Source organism: Cnephaeus nilssonii (assembly GCF_951640355.1).
Source record: "Cnephaeus nilssonii genome assembly, chromosome: 15".
In the NCBI taxonomy this organism is placed as follows: Eukaryota; Metazoa; Chordata; class Mammalia; order Chiroptera; family Vespertilionidae; genus Cnephaeus; species Cnephaeus nilssonii.
The window spans coordinates 34,821,021-34,843,865 of NC_137086.1; the positions used below are offsets into that span (position 1 = coordinate 34,821,021).

The 22,845-nt window shown below is 39.0% G+C and overlaps 2 protein-coding genes across 8 annotated transcripts in view; one reads left to right on the forward strand and one right to left on the reverse strand.

Moving 5' to 3' along the window:
- Positions 1 to 9,824, forward strand: part of REL (REL proto-oncogene, NF-kB subunit) — a 41,545-nt gene extending 31,721 nt beyond the window's left edge. Inside the window, exons 6-10 of one of the 2 annotated variants that reach the window (XM_079791779.1) lie at positions 982 to 1,086; positions 1,200 to 1,412; positions 1,995 to 2,063; positions 2,197 to 2,268; positions 3,337 to 9,824. In XM_079791779.1, the coding sequence (XP_079647905.1) occupies positions 982 to 1,086; positions 1,200 to 1,412; positions 1,995 to 2,063; positions 2,197 to 2,268; positions 3,337 to 4,133 (1,256 nt within the window). In that variant the 3' untranslated portion in view covers positions 4,134 to 9,824. The remainder of the gene's footprint in view (positions 1 to 981; positions 1,087 to 1,199; positions 1,413 to 1,994; positions 2,064 to 2,196; positions 2,269 to 3,336) is intronic. The other variant, XM_079791780.1, reaches the window with a different exon arrangement.
- Positions 9,825 to 10,582: 758 nt separating this feature from the next.
- Positions 10,583 to 22,845, reverse strand: part of PUS10 (pseudouridine synthase 10) — a 59,953-nt gene continuing 47,690 nt past the window's right edge. For 3 of the 6 annotated variants that reach the window (XM_079791784.1, XM_079791781.1, XM_079791786.1), the window contains 4 exons: positions 20,712 to 20,854; positions 18,563 to 18,662; positions 12,950 to 15,899; positions 10,583 to 10,863 (listed from right to left, as the gene is read on the reverse strand). In XM_079791784.1, coding sequence (XP_079647910.1) covers positions 15,861 to 15,899; positions 18,563 to 18,662; positions 20,712 to 20,854 — 282 coding nt within the window. In that variant the 3' untranslated portion in view covers positions 10,583 to 10,863; positions 12,950 to 15,860. The other 3 variants (XM_079791783.1, XM_079791782.1, XM_079791785.1) reach the window with 3 other exon arrangements.

Sequence of the window (22,845 nt, forward strand, 5' to 3'; positions counted from 1 at the left end):
CCTTAGTTTGTTGTGTGTTTTTTTAATATAGTATAATTTTTTAAAGTATTTTGGTACTTAGAAAAACAGTGTGTCTATTATAGGAAAAATTCAAACATTCCTGAAATAAATAACAGGAAATCATCACTGATCTTTAAAAAAAAAAAATTTCCCCCCTTCTTAGCAATGTATTCGAATAGTTTTCCCTTTCAGGCACCCTATTCTTTTCAGTAGCTGCATATGCTTTATATGGCTATATCATAATTTTATTAAATCATTACCCTATTATAAGACATTTGGTTTGTTTCCTTCTCATTTTTTTTCTTTTTGCTCTAACACTTTGTACTGCAGTAAGTATTCTGCTTGTGCATATCTTGTGCAAGTCTTCAGCATACATTTTCAGAGTAGAATGTTGGCAAATGCTGGATCAAAGGATACTGACATTTATAGTTTTAAAAGATTATGAAATTGCCTTCATATTGTGTGTGTGTGTGTGTGTGTGTGTGTGTGTGTGTGTGTGTATTCTAATAAATGATCACCAGTGGTATATGACCATACCTGTCTTGCATGTAAAAAGATAGTGGGATATAGGGCTGTAAAGGAAGTTCAGATTGTTATCACAGAGAGCTTTGAATGCCAGGAAGAGTTACTGGAATATTGGCCCAGATAATAGGAAGCATGAAAAGTGCCTTAGGCTTATGGTCATAACTTACGAAGATTAGTTTGGTGATAGTGTGTAGAAGGATGGAAAGAATCAGAATTCAGAAGCAGGAAGATTTAATTAGAGGACATGTCATTGCCTAGAAAGTCACTCTAAACCAGTTTAGACAATGTAAGTCAGAAAGGAAAAGGTCAGACGTGGATGATTAATGTATTAAGTGTTCTTAATTTACTTACACATTAAAGTCTTTTATCTGTTCTATAGATTTTCCTAAAATTCTCTCCATCAAAAAGGAATAAAATATTAAGGTAGTGACCCATGAAAAATCTCTTCATATTTAGGTGCTCCTAATACTGCAGAATTAAGGATTTGCCGTGTAAACAAGAACTGTGGAAGTGTCAGAGGAGGAGATGAAATATTTCTGCTCTGTGACAAAGTTCAGAAAGGTATTTATTTGTTTTTTGTTTGGTTGGTTCATGGACTTCAGAATATATTTTAAATTAATAGATACCTTGACCTTGTTTTCCCACTGATAGTTCTTTGCTTTCCTATTCACTAGATGACATAGAGGTTCGGTTTGCATTGAATGATTGGGAAGCCAAAGGCATCTTTTCACAAGCTGATGTACACCGTCAGGTGGCCATTGTTTTCAAGACTCCACCCTATTGCAAAGTGATCACAGAGCCAGTGACCGTGAAGATGCAGTTGAGGAGACCTTCTGACCAGGAAGTTAGTGAGCCGATGGATTTCAGATATCTGCCAGATGAAAAAGGTGTGACTTCTTCGTGGTCGTGTTTTATATATTTCTTAAAATTAGCCCTACTAATAATATTTTTTGGTAAGATACCTTGAAATACAGGTTGTTTTTTGTGTGTGTGTGTGTTTTGTTTTTTTTCATAATTTACATTTCTTTGCCTGATAGTTTTCCATTGATTTTTCAATTGATTGATCTGTGTGCTCTTTACACCTCTTCCTTAGGAAAGGAATCTTGAATAATTTCAAAGTATCTAAACTGTTTGTCAAAATTTGTTTTATAGTTGAGGGGGTTTTTATAGATAGCAAACTTGCCAGTCAGAGAGTAGTCTCCATTTTGGTCCTTTTCTGCCTTTGTTGTATTAGTTGACGTAGTTGACTTAGAGATGTTAGAAGAAAACAAGATGAATATCAAACTGTTTTTTACCAAGAGAAAAATACCCTTTATCACTGGCTTAGGACACACTCTGCAACATCTATTAAGTCCATATTATGTACATTTATTAAAGCATTTTTTATATAGGGATAAGACTATTTATTTATTAAAGGAGAAGAAGCATGATGATTCATTCACATGCTTTCCTGGTTTCTTTCTAACCAGATACTTATGGCAATAAAGCAAAGAAACAAAAAACAACTCTACTTTTCCAGAAACTGTGGCAGGATTGTGGTAAGAATGTTTTTGGATTGATTCACATTTAAATAGATTTTGTGGGGGCTTTTGTTTTATTCAGTTTTGCACATTTTAACTGATAATGTAATTTTTCAAACTTACATTTAATAATGTTAAAACTTTATCACAGCAGTTAATTTTCCTGAAAGACCTAGACCTGGTCCCCTAGGATCAACTGGAGAAGGAAGATTCATTAAAAAAGGTATTTTATTTATTCCCTATAGAATATCCCTTGTCATTGGAAAGACCATGGCTTTGCATACTATATTGGAATTCCATTCTTGGAAATAAACTGCTTCTTTGATATTTTCCACTCCTACAAACTTTGTCATGCTTTGAATATTGCATGAATTGGTCTTGGCTTCCAAAGGTCCTATTGGAAACGGGTTTTAGGGAGTTACTGTTTGAGAAATTACATTTCGTTCATATGGTGATACTTTAGTAATTACGGTCTGTCATGCAAGAAACAGTTTAGATCCAGCCAGTAGCCTGTCTTTATAAGTAGAGTTTTGCTGGGACATAGCCATTCTCATTTGATTACAAATTGTCTGTGGCTCTTTTTTCACCACAGTAGCAGAGTCGGTAGTTCCAACAGAGGCTGCAAAGCCTAAAATATTTACTATCTGGCCCTTTATAGAAAAAAAAAAGTTGTCAATGTCTGGTTTCGATCATTCAACCAGGGTTAGTTAGAAGTCTTTTGCCCCTTATATTCTTAAACCAGTGCTTACTATGTATAGCAGTCACAATAATGTGTAAATAAACACAGAATCCTTCATTTTTTTCTGACTGGGAACTTGTAGTACCTTAGTGTGTTATATCTTAATACATCTTAGATAATTATGTGGACTTTCAATCATCCCCAATGAGTGTTTCCTCCATCGCTTCATTTTTTTCTTATAAAAGAAGAATAGGAAATGATTTTTGGCTATTTAGAGTCCCATTAACTGAAATTCTAATATTCATCTCTCACTTTCCAAAAATATCTTTATAGGACCTCAGAAGCTAGATTTTCAGGTTTGACTGGAGTGAAATCTGTGCCAAAATAACTTAGCAATGTTATTTATAGGTATTTGTAAAACAGTAAGTGTCGCAGAATTTAGTTTAAGGCTCATGTAATCATTTTAGTGCTACTTAAATTTTTAATTTGAAATGCTACATCAGTGTCCTTAAAAATGTTCTTTATTAGTGTGTTTGTGCAATTTTTAGAAATAGTACTTTTTATATATTTTTTTCATTTCAGTGTTGTAATAATATATTTCCCCCTCCACAGAATCAAACTCGTTTCCTCATGGTGCAGTTTTGACAGAAATGTCCCGGCCAGCAGGGGTTTCGAGTCAAGCAGAACCTTACTACTCCCCATCTGTGTCCATCTCGAGTGCAATGCCACATCATGCCTCAGCCATGCCCCCAATGGGACCTCAGCCTTCTTCAAGCTGCTGGTCCTCAGAGGCCCACCCCGCCTCATGCTCAGTCAATACAAATCCACTGAGTAGTTTTTCAACAGGGACAATTTCCTCGAATTCACAGGTTATCCCACCATTCCCAGAAATGACTGCTGTGAGTAAATTGCATGCTCCTAATGCTTGCATTTATAACAGTACTAATGACATAGGCAGAATGGAAATATCATCCATACCACAAGCTGCCTTCTGTGGTATTTCTGATGCCAACATGCTGCAGAATTGCTCTGTGAATATGATAACGCCCAACAATGACAGCATGAGGGAGACTGACAATTCGAGACTTATGAGAATGAATATTGGAAGCCCCTCATGCAACTCGGTGTTAAACCAACAGGAATTGAGACAGCTCCATCAGATGTCTTCTTCCAGCATGTCAGCAGGCGCCAATTCCAGTATCACTGCTTTCGCTTCACAGTCAGATGCATTTGAGGGATCTGACTTCAGTTGTGCAGATAACAGCATGCTAAACGAGTCAGGGCCTTCGAATGGTACTAATCCAAACGGTCATGGTTTTGTTCAAAGTCAGTATTCAGGTATTGGCACTATGCAGAATGAGCAGTTGAGCGACCAATATACATTTGAATTTTTTCCGGTTAACTTGTAAGACTTAAATGATGGTTCAAACTTTAAATCCTTTTAAATGTTTGCAATCGTGTTGATATTACCTACATAGAAGCACTATTTTCTGTTTCTCCCACCATACATAGGGGATTTCTTTGATAGGCTCTCTTGGCTGTGGAGCTCCTCTGAGAAGTGGAAGAGAGGGATGAACTCATTTCTCAACTTCAGGAAGAGCTGCAAAAAGCCCCAAGACTTTGCTTTAAGAGTAAATAAATCCACACCACCTGAACTCTAGGCTGTGATGCCCCATGGAATCCTATGTACACCGCACATAGTGTATTTAAACTAGCACATATTTCAGTCTAGGTTAGATCATTATTTGACCATCAGAAGTGTATAATGAATCTGTGATGTTAAATCTATATGTATAAAAAGCCAGCGACTGGAACACTGTAATGACCAGAACAACTGGTCGCTATGACGCCCACTGTGGCCAGCGAACCGGCCAACATCATGCAGCCCCTATCCCCAGCCAGCCCTGCCCCCGATGGGCTCCCACCACCCCAATCAGCCCACAGCCCCTCCCCCTGCCCCGCCCCTGGTTGCCCCCAACCCCAATAGGGGGTGGGGCTGGCTGGCCAACCTCTGCAGCCCCTCCTCCAGTCGCTGACCCCCAATCGGCCCCCCCCCCACTCCACTGATGGGTGGGACCGGCCAGCCCACTACCCACAACCCCTCCCCCCAGCTGGGGCTGGCGGGCGGCCAACCTCCCCCTATCTCCTCCTGATAGGCCTGGCCCCAATCTGGCCAACCCCTCCCCTCCTCCCCCCTCCCCGCACAAATTCATGAACTGAGCCTCTAGGATTAAATAAAATCAATTTTTCAATTTAAAAAAACACATACCACACCTTTGGGTGTGTAGAATACAAAGCTGGAAATTGCCAGAAAAGGAACATTCCAAAGTGGACATTTACAAGGGCTCTAGTGTCTCTCCTTTTGAAGCACGTGGCCTGATTCTGTGTATGGCGGGAGTTCTGGCTTTAGAGTCCCACCGCGGTTCCACAGAACAGAGCGAAGAGAACATGAGGGCACAGCTCCAGTTTTTCCAAATACACTCTTTAATATTTCTTTTGTAATGTATTAATGTATTCCTAGTTAAATGAGTTAACTGATATTTGCTTTTAAGCAAATTTAAGGTAAAACCTGTAATGGCTATGTCATTGGAAAAATAAATTTCTTATTATTTTTTGAGGCCCATGGGCCAAGGTGACCCCTAAGGGGTTTTTCTGAGGCTTTTTGGAGTTTCTTAGATTTATATGTAAATCAAAATTTCTTTAAAATGCTAAGTTGGAAGGGCGCTTTTAAGGTATGCGAGGTTCTCTACTTTTTGGATTATTTAAATCCATATCTTTAAAATTGCTTGTGATTTTAGGTTTACACCTCTGTTCTTAACGGGAAGAAATTTCTTTGGACCTCTTCTCTTATCTGTCCTCAATCACTGCGAGTTCATCCAATTTCATGCTGTTGACTCTGAAATTTTACCCCTAGCTTAGACCTATCCTCTAAACAGCAGATTTGGCATTTACCCATGTGTGTAAAACTGCTTATTTAACATCTGTACCTAGAAATCTAATTAAAGATCAAACCCAACACATTCTTGGATCTTCCCTCCCAAACCGTGCTTCTCTTTTAGTCTTCCCCCGTCTCAGTAAATGGCAATGCCATGCCTCTAGTTGCTCAGGTCCAGGTCTGTGGACTCATCCTTGATTCTTTCTTCCTTTTATCTCCCATATCCAAATCTGTCAGCAAACCTGGTAGGTCCTACCTTCAGAATACATCCAAAGCTGGCCACCTCTTTGACCTCTACCATTAACATCCTGTTCCAAGCAACCATCATCTCTGGCCTAGATTGAAGCTATTTCCTCCTAAAACCCTCTATTTCCTTGTGCCCCTACAGTCTGTTCTCCATAAAGTAGCCTGAATGATTATTTTTAAGCCACGTCAAATCACATCATTTAGCTGCCCAAAACCATCCAATGGCTCCCCACCTCAGAGTGGACTCCAAGGTCCTTAAGATGAGCAAGCCCTCGCTCCCTCTCCTACCTCATCTACCACCATTTCCCCTGCCATTCAGCTCCAGGTGCTCTGGCCTCAGTGCTCCTCTTCGAGTACACTCCTGCCTGATGGTCTTTGTACTTGTTGTCCTTTCTGCCTGGAATGGTTTTCTCTCAGATACTTGCAGGACACCCTCCTCACACCCGGTCAGTCTCACTCCACCGTTACCTGCTCAAAGCCTTCCTTGACACTATCATTAGTTACCAGCACCCCATGTCCCTTCCTTTATCTTTTCCCATAACCTTATCTAAGCATTCATTTGTTTACTATTTGTTTTCTTATACTGGAATATAAGCTCCTTGAGGGCAGCAATATTTGTTTTGTTTGTAGAATACAGTTTGTAGAATAGTGTCTGCCTCAGACTAAGCAATCAGTAAACCCTCAAAGTACTACTGATACAACTCTGTTTTTTGAAATAAAGAATAGCTTTAATTATTAGATGCTCATGGTTTTCATAGTGCTGTTTAATGTGACATTGGGTTTATATCAGAATCATGTACATTTAAGACAAAGATTGATTAATGGTAATCCAAATAGTTGGAAAGCAAAGTATAATTGTTGTGGGATTGTCATGATGCTAAGTAACTAACTTATTAAAGACCTAGTTTATTTTATAACTAGAGCCTACCATAAATGTTGAGCATATTCCTAACTAGAAACATGTCATTTTGTTAGAGAATAGTAAGAAGCTAGGAAAATTCCAGGACAAGCAGAATTTGGAAACTAAGACAGAGTTAAACAGCACTTTGCATCCACCTAGTAAATCCTATCTTCCCTCATCCAAGGATACTTAACAGTAAATGGTTTGCACATCTCCTCCCCAACTGGAATGTAAATAGTTTAAATCACCCTACTCAGGGAGACATAACAGAAATCCAGTTAGTGCCATTTGCCAACCACACCCAAGGACAGACAATTAACAGAATAAATCTTCCCCCTCAAGAAGACAAGAACTGAGGTCTCCTTGTCTCACTGGTAACAATTTCACTAACATAGCATCCAACCAAACCATAAATTTACTGGAACAATTAAAACTAGTCAATTTGGTCAAAATAGAGAATGTGAGAATGTCATATAAATAAAAATTCTGAGTTGAATGATAGTGGGAAATGGGAATGGTAAAATAAGACTTGGGGTCAAGATATTTAGGAAGCAAAAGATTAATGATTAAAAATATTAAAGCTAAGTACCATTAATGTTTCTCAAAAATTACGATTTCAAAATGAAACATTTGTTATTAAATTTTAAAAATCACAAGTACATAACATACTTCTGTAGAACATACCAAGAGAAATAAAAACCTGAAGGCATAATTTCTTACCTGTTCAAAATATGAACTCAAGATATTTCCAGGTAGTGGTTGATAGGTGGTACACTTTTTTTAAAAAACATAGAATCCTCTAGTTGTGTATTAATTAGCATTGATCGGCTTAAACAACTGTTAGAAAACCTAAATGGATTTTTTAAATTAAATAAGCAATTGACTTGCAGGTTTTTTTAAAAATATATTTTATTGATTTTTTACAGAGAGGAAGGGAGAGGGAGAGGAATAGAGAGTTAGAAACATCGATGAGAGAGAAACATTGATTCAGCTGCCTCCTGCACACTCCCCACTGGGGATGTGCCCGAAACCAAGGTACATGCCCTTGACCGGAATCGAACCTGGGACCTTTCAGTCTGCAGGTGGACACTCTATCCACTGGGCCAAACCGGTTAGGGCTGACTTGCAGTTTTTTCTGTGTAAGCCAAAGTAAGGTACTGCTACATCTGTGTTGAGATGGATTTTTTTATTTTTCATGTGCCATTTACTGATCATAGGATTTATTTTATGATTTAAAAATAATTTTATCTCTAAATGTGTTTACACTTTCACCTGTTCTTGTAACCCACCACTCTTAGCGTCTGAGGAAAAGGTGACCTTAGGCCTTTCCAACCTCTACTGAGACACTGGATCCCCGCCCCCCCCCCCCCCCCCGCACCCCTTCTCTCCAGTCCCCCTCCTGTTTCTTTATCCTCACATCAGCATTTAGTGCCTCTTTTTTTGTATAATAAACTTAATGAAAATCTTCTTTAGCTTAAAAGGAAAGGAAAAAACCTCTTCTGCTACACTCATACTCCTTCCCTTCACATCCAGACTCATAACTCTGTCTCCCTGTCCTCACTTCCCAGTCATTTCTTACCCTCTCCTCTCTCACTTTACCTCCTCCTGTTTTCTTATGCTATTCTGTGGAAAGTGGCCTGGGACACCCTCGTTAAACCTAGTATCTGTGTATCAATCTAGTTACCTTTGTATGTTTGGACTGTCTGTAACCTTCCATCCCCTGGAGCACTGCCTCCTTGGGTACGCCTCCAAAGTTTCTGTGGTAGAGAAGATTCTTCTCTGAGGTTGATATTCTTTCCCCCCCAACCCCGAGTTTCAACCCTGGGCCCTCGAGTTTCAACCCTGGGCCCTCGGTGCTATTTTCCCCCCAGGGTGACCTTATCAGTGCCCACAACTCCAGCTTTCTCTCAAGCTATCTGAATGCCTTTAGAACTGGTTCTTCCTTTTGCATACTCTAATGGCATTACCATTTACCCTGCCGTCTAAAATAGTTAAACAAAGCATCACATTTGTCCTTAGTTATCAAGTCCTTTTGAATCTTCCTCCCCCAAATCTCTTGCATTTGTCCCTTCATTGCTGCCGAGTTCTTAGTGTAGGCCTTCCTTCTTTTTCCCCAACAAGAATATATTTCCCATATGCTCCAGTTTAAAATAACACCCAGCCCTAGCCAGTTTGGCTCAATGGATAGAGCGCAGTCCCTTGGACTGAAGGGCCAAGGGTTTGATTACAGTCGAGGGCACGTGCCTCGGTTGCAGGCTCAATTCCCTCCGCCCCCACCCTCCCATTGGGGTGCTTGCAGGAGGCAACCAATCGATGTGTCTCACACTGATGTTCCTGTCTCTCCCCCTCCCACTCTCTAAAAAATAAAAATAAAAATAAATCAATGAAAAAATATCCTTGGGTGAGGATTAACAAAAAAATAATACCACCCCATTCCCCCTTATCCCTTATTACATAATTTGTCATTCTTTGAAAAAACCTCTCAGGTCACTGGGCATCCATTGCCTTCCATGTAGCATATACTCTCCCTGTATTGAAGACTAGGCTTCTCCGTGAAACTTGAGCCTGCCCACCTCGCTGAGGTACAACTGTACATTGCCCCTATTGGAGAACTCCTCACTGAATTGTAGTCACTTAAGGTTTGTCTCCTTCATCTTTGGGACTCTTTCCTTTAGCATAATCCCTGGCATAGTTGGTGCTGAAGAAATGGTAGCTATTACTAGAGAGTCAAGGTTGAAGTTGACACAGGAGTGATAGGATGTGGTTCTTCAAGGAAAAGGTACTTAACCTGACCAGAAAAGCATTGATGCCAAGATTTTCAAGTTTGTGAAACACTTTACCCTCTGCCCCCCATATTATTAGCTGTATTAGGTGGAAATTTTACAGTTACTAGGATTGTCTCATATGTCTGACTTAGCCGCTTCTCTCTACTGTATGTGAGGGGTTTAACCTCAGTTCTCTGTGCATTTCCTCAGCCCTCACCGTTGCACAGACACTGGAGTCTTCATGTAATCAAATCACATGTCATACTTTTTAATGTCTAATGTGCAAAGCACCATGTTTGGTTCTGGAAATGATACAGAGGTGAATGAGGCAGAACTCTTTCTCAAAGAGATCAGTCTTTTTCTTCGAAAGTGCACAAAGTGGATTAATTTTAAGTGTACAGTTTGAGCATTTACATATATAGACAGTCATTTCCAGCACCCCAGACGTTTCCTTCACGCCCATTGCCAATCTACCTACTCCTCAAAAAACCTCTTCTGATTTCCACCATCAGCACCTCTCTTAATAGCCTCTTAAAGTGGTCACTGAGCTTCTCCACTCAGAACCTTGCTGAACAGACACAGTTGGATGGTCAGTTTCTAACCTGATACTTCAGAAAAACTAAAGTATAATAGTACTCCATGTTAAAGACTTGGAATTGGTGGTCTAGGCTGCCTCGTAGCACCAACTACGTTGTTACAAATTGACTTATTGAGGGATTAAAGAAATGTCCCTGGGATGTTTAAATAGCATGGAGAAATGGGAAGGATGGGGAATTTTTAGTCAGACATCTGGGTTTTAACCTTCAACTCTGCCACTTAAACGCTGTACAATATTTAACAAATCACACCTTGTGTGAGCCTGTTTCTTCAGATATAAAATTGCAGGTAATGCCCAGCCTACCTACCTCACAAGGTATGTTGTATTAAATAAAATAACGCGTAAGAAACACTGTAAAGTGTATAGTATGAATCAAATACTGTTAAACCATCAGTATATGTCCTGGGTCCCTGGTTAATCCCTAGTCCACACGCTCCTTCCAGTGGCAGAGTGAGAAAAACCATTATGGGTTAGATTTCCATGGTAGGCATCCTGAAACCGGTTTCTCTTTAGCGTGGCCAGCTGCTGCCCACATCTGGAGGACCTTCATTCGGCTTCATTCTTTCCAGAGCCATTTCCAATTGTTTAGCAAAGGTAGGTCAATGAAAGACTTCCAGTTCTGGAATTCTGTGACTTTCTTCCTAAAAAGAGGTCTCATCGTAGCTAATGAAGTTACCACTTTAAGATTTCCTTCCTGTTTTAAGAAAGGGGCAAAATTAGGATGTTTATAAACAATTATTTTTTCTAAATATTTCTAAATATTTTTTTTCTATCCTAAATGTCTATGGCTGCAGGAAAAAAAAAATGCCACCTGCTAGTAATTATCTGTTTAAAAGGAGTGGAATTTATCATACTCTAGTCTTCTTAATCACCTGCTTCTACAACTTTAGTTTACTATTAGACTTTTAAAAATTTAAGGAGTTACAAAAAAGATTCATTAAACACCTCTGTATGAACAATAATTAGTACAAATTGTTGGTGCCTCAACAAATCAAGTTTTCAGAGATATCAGCAGGTAAATAAAATGCAGATTGGTAAAAGTATCAAGTGTTCATCTTGCCTCTTTTCCTTCTTAAACTTTATTATCTAGTCAAACCATTGTAACTTTGTATAACATGTAGTAAGAATTAGATGAGGTTGGAGTATTTGGGGATCCATTTGTGGAATTCAATCTCAGGAGACTTCATTAATGACACACTTGATTTTATTGGATGATTGGCTGGAAATGTGGTCACTGGTACACAGTTCAGGTAGCTTTAAGATGAAATGGAAAGGAAACACAACAAAGTTTTTAGGTGATGGGCATTCTTAAATGCGTGGTTCAGACCACATGCACCCTTTAGAAATGATCTCTGTTTCAAAAGAATGTACTTAGAAATGCTTTTGATTATGATGAATCCACAATATTATATTTTTTTTACTGTTCTAATTTTTAAAAGTTCTCAGGTACTGTTGAATTATTTAATTGTTAAGTGTGGTATCAACATGCAGTTATTTTACAACTGGAAAATTTTCTTTTATTGTACAGAATATTGTCTTGGTAATATCTTTGTATACAGTAATTTTTTTCTTGGTAACATAATAAATGGAAAAAATTCTAAAACCCTTACTAAAATGTTGTTGCTATTTAACTTTAAAAATATCAACGAGATGTTTTTTATATTTATAGCATCTTCCTCACAGAGAAAGCTAGTTTGGGTTGCTTAGAAACAGTAGGCATTTTAATGGAATGCTGCAGCTGAATATACTTGCGTATGTAACTGTCCTTTGAAATGACAGATAATTTTGTAGAGTACTGAAATGCTTTTTTAAAAGATTTTTATTTTCTGCCTGACTTATTTCCTGCCTGTTTCCTTCCTGAATAACTGAGGACAAAAGTCATTCACTCATTTTGAGCAAGGCACAGGTAGGTATTAACCACAGCGGGTGAAGGTGGTGACTCGGTGTGGGATTAGTGTGCAGAGCCCGAGGAGAACACCTGGGTTAGTGGGGAGGGGAGTCTCAGTGATCCAGGAGACCACCTATGAGGGGGACTGATCTATTAAGTTAATATATTAAAGCTAATGGGAGCCAGATTTCTCACTCTCAGTGGAAGAAATGGCAAACATGGAAAGGGAAAGAAAACTAGAATTATGGTTGGAATTGGAAATAGTGGTATAATTCATAGTGTTCAATATATGTAAAAAAAAAAAGAAAATACGTAGCGGTAAGCATGAGTGTGTGCATGCCATGCGAGGGCTTGGGAGCACCAATGCCACAATAGCAATGAGCAGACCTAGTGCCCGGATTTTGGTTTATAAATCCATTTTCTACTAAAAGAAACTAGTTCCTCTTAGTGAAATAGCCCACACTAGGGCTGGTGCAGATGAAATACAAGATGAGCTTGGAGTGTCTTTTTGTATTAAAGCAACAGCATTCAAAAGTAATAATAATAATAACATTCTCCAAGAATAATAGGATCATGTCAAAAGGACACGGGACTCAGCTTGGTAGGGCATCCACTGGCCAAATCAGTACTTAGAAATTATAACAAATTATAACTCATTGAATAAAACAGGAAGCCATGAATACACAGGAAAAGTTCTACCTAATACAGAACTTACCAATGCCAACCAAAGAATATAAAAGGAATTAGAAAATGAGTATTTGACAATCATTGTAATAATTGATTCAGTGGAAAACCTTCAATGAATGCTAATACGAATAAGTGGAAGTTTGATGTCACTCTATAAGATATTAATCAAAGGGAAAAAAGAGTGGAAGAGCTTGGCAGTCATTACCTCATGAACTGAAAGAAGTCTAATCATTGGTTAACAGCACAAGCCAAAACTGTGTGACACTTTTGCAAGAAGAAGATATTATCTCTTCTGTGGTATTCTTGTTAGAAAAGTACAACCCGAGTCTATTAATGAAATACCAGGCAAACACAAATTGAGGGACAATTGGCCTGAAATCTTCAAAGTGTTAAAATAATGAAAGTCAAGGAAAGATGAACTGTTTCAGATTTGTGGAGACTAAACTGTGATCCCTAAACTGTGCAGCATCAGATTAATTCCTGATTTTGATCATGATATTGTGATGAATGAAGTAGAACAATGTCCTTGCTTATAGGAATGACACACTAATGTGTTTGGGGTGATAGGGCATCACTGGCTCAATGGTTCAGGAAAAAAGTTTCTTTGTACTTTTCTTGCAACTTTCCTGTAAATTTGAAATTGAAAGTATTTTTTCATAATAAAAAAAAAGGTACCATTTTTAAAAATCAACTCAGAAAAGCTTACCTCAAAAGTTCATTCTTTTATATGAACTTAAAAATCAAAGAAGGAAGCTCCAAAAGAAAATATCTACCTAAGTAAAGAGTTTTTCTCTTTGGAAATGGAAGTTTAACTTCTAAGTTTATTTCACATAATTTACAAATGTAAGTAGTTATCTTATTTAGGAAATTTTTAATTTTACCAACTTTATTTATTTTTACTTTTCCAGGTATTTAGAGTTGATGTTTTTCCTAAACTAAACCACAGACTATATTTGGGACAAAGAGATGCTAAGTACAAAAGGTCCTTTCACTAACTGTTATTTAAAAGACTTAAACAAAGCTATAACAGATCACAAAACTAATTTTAAAATATTTTTATACAGGCAAAAGTGCAACTATAGTATTCTCATTACTTAATGTTTTCAGTTTTGCATAAAAACCTATATTAATTTAGCCTCTATCTCATAATTATTATATGAACATTTGAAATGAGTATTTACAACTAAAATTTACTCTTTGCTCGAAATTTTGCATAACCTCAGGAATAAAAATTTAAGAAATAGAAGTCTTCTAATTTATGCTTAGCTAAGGAGGTTCTGAATTCTTCCATTTTGCAGATCCACTGAATTCAAAGACAAGCCAAAAACATGCAAAAGACTAGCTCCCCACATTATTTAAATGTCTTTTTGTAGCAAAATTTCCCCAGAAACTGAGAAACATTCACACAAAAGTTCTTACCTTTTTATCAAAAGTTTATTTCTATTATCCCTTTCTCATTTTCTGGCTTATTGAAAATAATGAAAAAAAATTATTTGCTATTATTCACATAATGAAATTTCATGAAAAACCATTTTCCTGATTTCTGAAGTGAATAATACATCTTGTCAGGCTGGTGTGGCTCAGTGGGTGAGCATTGAGCTATGAACCAGCAGGTTGAGGTTTGATTCCTGATCAAGTCACGTGCTGGGGTTTTGGGCTCTATCCCCAGTAAGTGGGGAGGAAGGGAGGAAGATGTTTCTATCTCTCTCTCCCTCTCCCTCTCTGTACTCAATAAAATACATATATATATTTTAAAAATTTTAAAAATAATACATCTTAGTATCTGTGAATTATGTGGAATGGAGAAATAGGAAATTGGGTAACCCAATACTACCCAAGTCACATGTGTTCTGAAGCTCAGATAGTTGAGTCAGGGTGATGGAAATGACACTTACATGTGAAATTTTAATGAGACTCCTTTCTGAAAGTTTTCTCTTAATGACTCAACCATTTTCTCTAGGTTTTGCTTGTTTTTTCCTCTTCATAGTTCTAACTGATGACTAACTTATTAGCAAATGTTAATCATGAGATACTATGAAATATACTTGGGCTATTTTTGGGTAAACTCCTTGAGTTGGCATCTAAATTCTAAAAGTCAATTTTCATGGTTATGTGCATTAAAATGACATCTTCAACTGCCTCCTTCACACAGTATGTGCTCAATAATAGGTTTACTAGAAAGGGCCTACAGACCAGGAAACTTTAGTTTTGGTCTTAGACATGGAAGTAACTAACAATTTTAGGTAAATCATTTAACTGCTATCTTTGGTTTTCATATTTATAAAGTGGAGATGATAATATCCTGTCTACCTGATGAGGATGTTTGAGGTTAGGTAATATATTGAAGCCCTCTAGAATAGTATCAGCTTACCTTTATTTGGCAATCTCAATTTTTCAAAATCTTATCCCTGGCAATGAAGTTATTGAAGGCACTTGTGTCTCCTTCTTTAAAAGATTTATTAAAGTCTCTTACCTCGATTCCTAAGGTTTTACTTTCCCTCTTGAGGAAAGGCATTGACAATTTTAGATTGTCAAAAGAGTAATTTGAAGTCATTAGCATTTGTGACAAATCACACCAAGAGTACTTCTATTGGTAATAGCTTGCTAGAAGCTTACTGGGAAAAATATTAATGGTGTCAGATTTGCATTTGGTATCTTATTATAAGATACTGTGCTGCATAAATATAGACATAACTTATCAACATTGTTTTAAAAATTTAGAACATGATTTTAAAGGTGGTAATTCTCTTGTGAAGGGAAGTTTTGCTGAAACAAATTACAGCTTCTTAAGATTATCAGAAAATGTATCCTGTTTGTGCGCCTCTCTAAATGGAAGAATGAATATAGGGAATGGTTTCATAATTCCTAGCTGGACTTGTGGGGGTTGGTGAGGGAACAAGAAAAATCATAAGACATCCTTAGACCAATGTAGCACACATTCTACACATACTGTATATGGATCCTGAGATGTTACAAGTTTAAAAATAAATAGATCAACATGATCCAAACAGTTGCCAAGATACCCTTATGGTGGATAAACAGCCGTTTTACAATGTATGCTGAATGGACGTCCATGTCGGGCCACGAAAACCCTACTCCGTTTCGAAACTTGAAAGCTAGTCGTCCAGAGCAGGGGGCCAGTCAACATCTACAGACTGGAAGGAAGAAAACAAGTCATTAAAACATATTCCTGTTCTAGGAAGCAATTGCTGGTGACGCTGTGTAAGTTAAGATTTCTAATCTAAAGCTAAGCGACTGGCCAACCAGCCGACAGACCGGTAGCTATGACGCGCATTGACTACCAGGGGGCAGATGCTCAATGCAGGAGCTGCCGAGCGACAACAACTTTGCAGAATGCCCTCTGGCACTCTGGGACCCCTTGGGGGATGTCCGACTGCCGGTTTTGGCCTAGTCCCCACAGGCCAGGCCAAGAGACTCCACCTGCTGGGAGGACCCCGCTCACTCCGCAGATGCCCTTCGAGCCCCAGCACCACCCCAGGTGCAGCCATCCAGGGAGGCTGGCTCCAGGGCATGTCTGGCCCATCTCGCCCAGTCCCGTCCTGCCAGCCACCTTCTAATTAATTTCCTTTCAATGTGCACGAATCCGTGCACCAGGCCTCTAGTCTATATAATAAAAGCCTAAGTGACTGTTAAGGCGGAACGACCGAACAACCAAATGGGATCCTCTCCTGCCTCTGTGGCAGTGCTAAGGAGCAGCCAGCCAAGCTATAAGGAGCCTGCCGCTAAGGAACAGTGAGCCAAGCATTAACCCTTTGCACTCGCTTGCTTTTTTCTCGATTCCTTTATTCTACTCGGGATTTAATGCTAAGCGTGTCGAGTCACACTCGACATCCGAGTGCAAAAGGGTAAGGAGCAAGCAGGCAGGTGGTAAGGAATGAGAGATCCCAGACATCCCCCGAGGGGTCCCAGACTGCGAGATGGCGCAGGCCGGGCTGAGGGGCTCCCCTCCCCCACCCAGTGCACAAATTTCGTGCACCGGGCCTCTAGTATACTATAACAGAAGAAACTGCATTTGAAGAAAAGAGCCAGTGACTGCAATTTAACACTCTAGAACCCTCTGGGACCTGGGATTCTTGGGCCTGCAGTCTGTTGCTGAATTTATTGAGCATTCTGTTACTCAGCTGGTTATTCATTGTGCCTGTTGACTGATAGACTAGAGTACACTTAAAAATTTTAATGTTATTTATGGGTAACTAACAAACAAGTTCAGGTGGCAATACCTATTTTCTCTGAGAAGTCTCAGCCACTTTTATTCTTCTGGTCATTTTCATGTTCCCATATTTCTACTCACCCTGGTCTGGCTCTTCTAAAACAAAACCTTGAGCTTCAAATCATAATGAAATTATAGTACCAGACTATTCTGTGCCACATTCCAGGCCTTAGAAGTACGAAATTGCACTTTGTCTTAACTACCCTCGAGGGCTCAATTTAAGGGAAAGTTTCTTTAAAAAAATCCACTGTACCTGTGTTGTTTGAGACTTAAACTTTAAAACTTGAACTCATTTGCTAAAAATGATTTTCAAATTAATCTGAGTCACTTCACATACCATATTCAGAAAATATTAGAAAACCCCAAATAACTATTGCACATGTGCGTGTGTTCTTTTATAAATCTCAAGGAAATAATTGGGTTCTGTTTGAGGATATAGCCATATACCCAACACCCATACGTAAGTTAACGGGTAGTTTCTCAAGCCTGAAAACTAAACATCACTGCTCACAATCTTGTATGTGTTGAGGGCCGGGGAGGGTAGGTATGTTGTAATGTTGAAAAACTCTACAGGTGGTTCTATTGAACAATCAGGGCTGAGAAACACTGGCCTGTGGCTCTTCTGACACTCCTAAGCTGTTCTGAGAAGCAAGGTAAAGAAGACAATGCAACTGGGATTTTCTTTAACAGATGGATTGACAGAATGACGGTTTCCCTGAGGAGGCTACCTGCAACCTTGAAGATGCTGTCACTGGCTGAGCTGTATGAGATCCAACCTGAAAGCACTCAGGAGACCTGCTGGTGAGGTAATAATGTTCCAGGGCTCACTTGATTGCCATAGCTGCTTTCACACTGGGCAATTCTACCCACTTTTTATATCAGGTACAATTCCCAAGTACGAAATGTTAGCATCTCCTAAAATGTTTGTTGTGGCGGTGGGAAGGGGCTGTATTCCTAATGGGATACTTGTCAAGGAGCACAACTTGTGACTCAATACCTACTGCTGCTCAAAAGAGAAAAATATTGATGGAGAACTTCCTGAAAGATCCAGTCTGTCCATTGTTCTAATTACTTACAAATTTAACTTTGTTTCAATTCAGATTATAAGAGTGGAGAATTTGGACCACATCAGAGGGTTCCCTTATAGAACTGCTTTTATTAATAACCATGGGTTCAATCCATTTTCTACCCCTATCCTGAACATACATTTCTCAGTAGTTTGCCTTAAATTCTATAAAAGACAAAATTGCTATGGGAATGAACTATAGAATCCATAGGACATATGAAAGGCACTTACAACTTCATTTCTTTGCTTGGTTTAAGGGTTTAGATCTCATGCCATATGTAAAGAACAATTAAGAAGTTAGCTATATATTTTTGCAAGGGTCATAAATGAGATCTTGTGGGGTTTTTTAAAGACATAAAAATTCCAAGATAGACCCTCCCTGCAATATAAAGCTATTGTGAGATTTTGATCATTTTCAAAACACCTCTTAAGGTAAGCAGTACTATTTGGCTTAATGCCAAAAAAAAGCATAACTCTGAATTCAAGGTGCACATGGGCATTTCCACGATAAAATGGTTTACCTCAACGTCCAGCTCAAGAATGTCTGCAGTCACATTCATCAGAGAGCCAAGGTTCGGCTTGGTTCTCCCAAAGTCTCCATGTACAAACTCTTTAATGTAGCTGGGGTTTGTTTAAGGAGAAACATAGGACAGCCATGCAGTACCAATGGTTTGGTGAGATTTGATCGATGAAAGAGAAATAACAAAAGTAGGACTGTTACAAGAGAGGTTATTTCTGAGATGTGGCTTGTGATGTGTGTCTCAGAAATTAGGCTGCACAAACTGGGTCCTACCCGCCCAGCAGCCAACATCAGGACCTACGACTTGTGTTTACATCAAACTTACCAAGAGTCATCATTTTCTTTTTTCTTTAGCTCATCTCCAAGTGTCAAGGTTTGGGTATGGGTTTTCACAATCAGCTGTAGATAAATGCTATATATATAATTTTTTAAAATATCTCAGCTATTGTTTCTTTGCCACAAGTTCCATTTTGACATCTTTCTTGTCCCATTTTTCAATAATGGCAGCCAGTATCTGCCATCGGATAGATTTCCAGAGTCCCCAGAGTGACCTCAGTGACGGCTTTCCTTGTAATGTGACCCAGGGACACAGGGACAATGGGATGGGAGGGACAGGAAGACGATTTAGTCTTGATGAAGGCCCTTCAAAAGGGTTATCAGAGGACCTAAATTCTAGTTGTTTTGCCAACATGGTTAGCAAAAGGATTAAGTAAATTCTCTCTTTTTTTTTTACAGGGGCCACTTTGTGCTTTACTCATAGGTCTTCAAATTTTGAAGTCAATGACTAATCCTAGAATTAGTTATTAATAAGATTATATTAACATTGCTTACACAGGACTACTACAACCTTGATAATCTTTATCTGAAAGATACGTTTTTGCCAGCATTCAGTAAAAATTCATTCACCATTTCGTTGCTGTCCATAAACTAGCACTTGGTATAAAATTTAATATGATTTGAATAGGAAAAATAAGTTTGTTCTCAGATGATGAATAAAAAAAAAAATAACAGCATAATATGCTGATATATCCCCCTCACTTTGTGAAAGTTTATTCACTCAAGTTTCACCAAATGTTTTGACTCAAGCATAAGATGTGTAACTATCTTCTTTGCTAAACTCATAATTACTTAACAACTATCATTCTTTGGCTCTCACTTTCTTTAGAGAATGCCACTTCTGAGTAGCATTGATGAGGGAGATGACCCAAAATCAATTATAAGGTCCAGAATGGTTCTTAATCATATCCTGAGGGATGAAGTGTAAGTCAAATGAGCAATATCTGTGAAAAACATATATTTCTGGGTATAACCACATGGTATCTAAAGCTTTGCCAGTCTGTCTTGGCTAATGCCTTAAGTTACATGTACATGGCTAGTTCTAAAAACATCTGATGAGATTAAAAAAGATCTTAGCTTCTCCAAAATACCACTGCATTGCTCCTAGCACACAAAACTAAAGCTGGGATTAGGTAGAAAGGATTTTTTTTTTTTAAGAACCTGTAATTTCTTTGAAATCCCATCCACATGCCATCTATAATGGGCAGATATGCTCCAAATAGCAGAGATACGAAGAGCTGCCCACTGAATAGACTACCCCTTGTTCTAAATGGTAAAAACTTTGGAGATTTTAGAAGTAACCTATGCCTGTTTTTGAGGGGGAAACCCTGGTCACTCATAGGGTGGGACAGGGGAGACAGAGAGGTGAGGAGGTTGGTGGGGAAGGAGAGGCAGACTAATTACAGCAGTCTAGTGCAAATGCTATTTGGTGATTAAAAATTAACATTTTCCCTCTTCTATCCATACGTATATCATTAATCTTATACTAGTTAGAAGGCATTTTGTCATTTCATGCTAGGTCACAAAATAATATAAAACCAAGAAACAAAAACTAAGAGCACCTTTGAAAAGTACACTAAAGCTAAGACTACAGCACTTTGAATTGGCTGCTGCCTCATGGTTTAAAATGGCATTTTGAAAAATACAAATTTAATGAGGGGAAAAACACTCCAACAAGACAAAACAAAAAAATCTTCTCCAACCTAACCCTTTGCCCACCCTCCTAGATCCTTTGAACCTGTTTTCTAGGGCAGCATGAACTCTTCCACGAGGGTTGGGGTTAGATCATTGCTGTGCGGAAGGTGAAAGGATACGTCCCAGCCTGAGTCTTCAGCTGGAGGCGGAAATGATGCTCATCCACATAGCACGTCTCCATGGAGTGAATGATGCGACTTCTTACAGCCAGGGGCCTCCGGTGCAGGACCCGCAGAGGTGTCTTCTGGTCGATCTTTAAGTCCTGAGGAGGATGTGATACACAACTATAGAGTCAGCTTTGCTGCCCACTGAAGCTCCTGTTAGCACCTCCTTTGTCATCTTTGGCTCACCACACATGTTTTCTTTAGAGGACCCCACCTATCCCTGTCATGGTAGAAACTAACTAATACCGTAATAAACTGTATGGTAAAGGCTCACGCTCTGTTGGACTTCTCATAGCCTCATCCATACTTACTCACTTTCTGGGCCCCAGTGCACCAGAAAAGGCTTTGAAGTCAATGTTCCCCAAAGTCCCTTTTGCTCTAATATTTAACCACTAGAGGCCTAGTGCATGAAATTCGTGCACTCAGGGGAGGGGGGTCCCTCAGCCTGGATTGCGAGAGGGCGCAGGCCAGGCAGAGGGACCCCACTGGTGCATGATCAGGGCCAGGAAAGGACACGGGAGGTTGGCCAGCTGGGGAGGGGCCGCGGGAGGGCTCCAGGGCATGTCCGCCTGTCTCACTCGCCCAATCGGCTGGACCCCAGCAGCAAGCTAACCTACAGGTTAGAGCATCTGCCCCCTGGTGGTCAGTGCATGTCATAGTGAGTGGTTGAGCGGCCTTAGCATATCATTAGCGTATTACTCTTTGATTGGTTGAATGGACGACCAGATGACGGGACATTTAGCATATTAGGCTCTTATTATATAGGATTAGGAACCTGCCCTTTACGTTAACAGCTCTTCTAGAAGACATATTCTTACCACTTTTTCCCTAACCCAACAAAATAACCTAGTAGTGGAGATTTCAGGCTGGGGTGAGAAGCGGCAGTTTTCGAAGGCGGGATTTCGGCCTCCCTGTGTGTACAGGCAGTGTGCATGTGTTAGATAGAACTGTACACCTACTCGGGGTTATTTTTTTTGGTTACAAGAAAGGACACATCTGAAAAATCAGCAGTTGCATCATAATTTTAGGGTGGTGTTTCCACATAAAGACAAGTAAGAGTGTGCAATAAAGCAGGACCTCTTACTCTTTGTTGGCCCAGTCAAGTTACTTGAGAATAACAATACTGCATGTCGTTTTACAATTCAGATTTTTTTAGGGACACAGGCTTGTTTTCCTCACAATTAGAGAATTCCTTTTATGTCACGAGATATAAATGAAGAAACAGAGGTTAGTATTATAAAAAGCAAACTAATTCCAAGTTTTAAAAATAGGTATTGGGTACAACCAGAAATGTAGGTTCGTAAGAACTTGAGTCCTCTGCCATTTCTTGTTGGAACAACTCCTTTCTAATTTACATGATAAGAGTGCCTGAAGCCATACTAAGAAATATTTTGGTCTGGTTCCTACCCCCTCCCCCGCCCCCCACCCCATCAAGTTCTCCACCAAGAAAGACAAGAACAAGTTCTGACAACAACTACACTTTAAGTTGTGTGACTGCTTTTATCAGAGCAATGAGTCAATGGCCCTCCTAACTCATAGGGCTTTTTTCCTGTTTTATTTTTTTCAATTACAGTTGCCATTCAATCTTATATTAGTGTCAGGTGTACAGCACAGTGGTGAGAGATTTCTATAACTTATGAAGTGGTTCCCCCCAATAAGTCTAGTACTCACCTGGCACCATACCCAGTTATCACAAAATTATTCACTCTATTTCCTACACTTTATATCCCTGTGACTAAGTCATGGGCTTGATGATTCAATAATTCTTTCATGTTAATAGCACTTTGTTCTGACAAGATAAGCTGTCTTCGTAAGGTCTGACATTCATAAGATTTGTTCTTGCAAGTCATAGATGTAGACCTATCTTTATCTTTTTTCTATTTTAGTTTCTTTTTAAATAGTTAGATCATATTCCAACTTGTTCTACCATTTCCTTATCAAAGGAAATTCATTTTGTTTCCAGTTTTGTTCCTCTGGCCAGTAAGACCAAAAGAAGGACAAGGCAGAACTTTTAAGGAATCTGGAACGATGTGGTCTCTACTTTAGAGTACCTTTAAATGAGCAACTATTTAATGAATACTCATCGCCG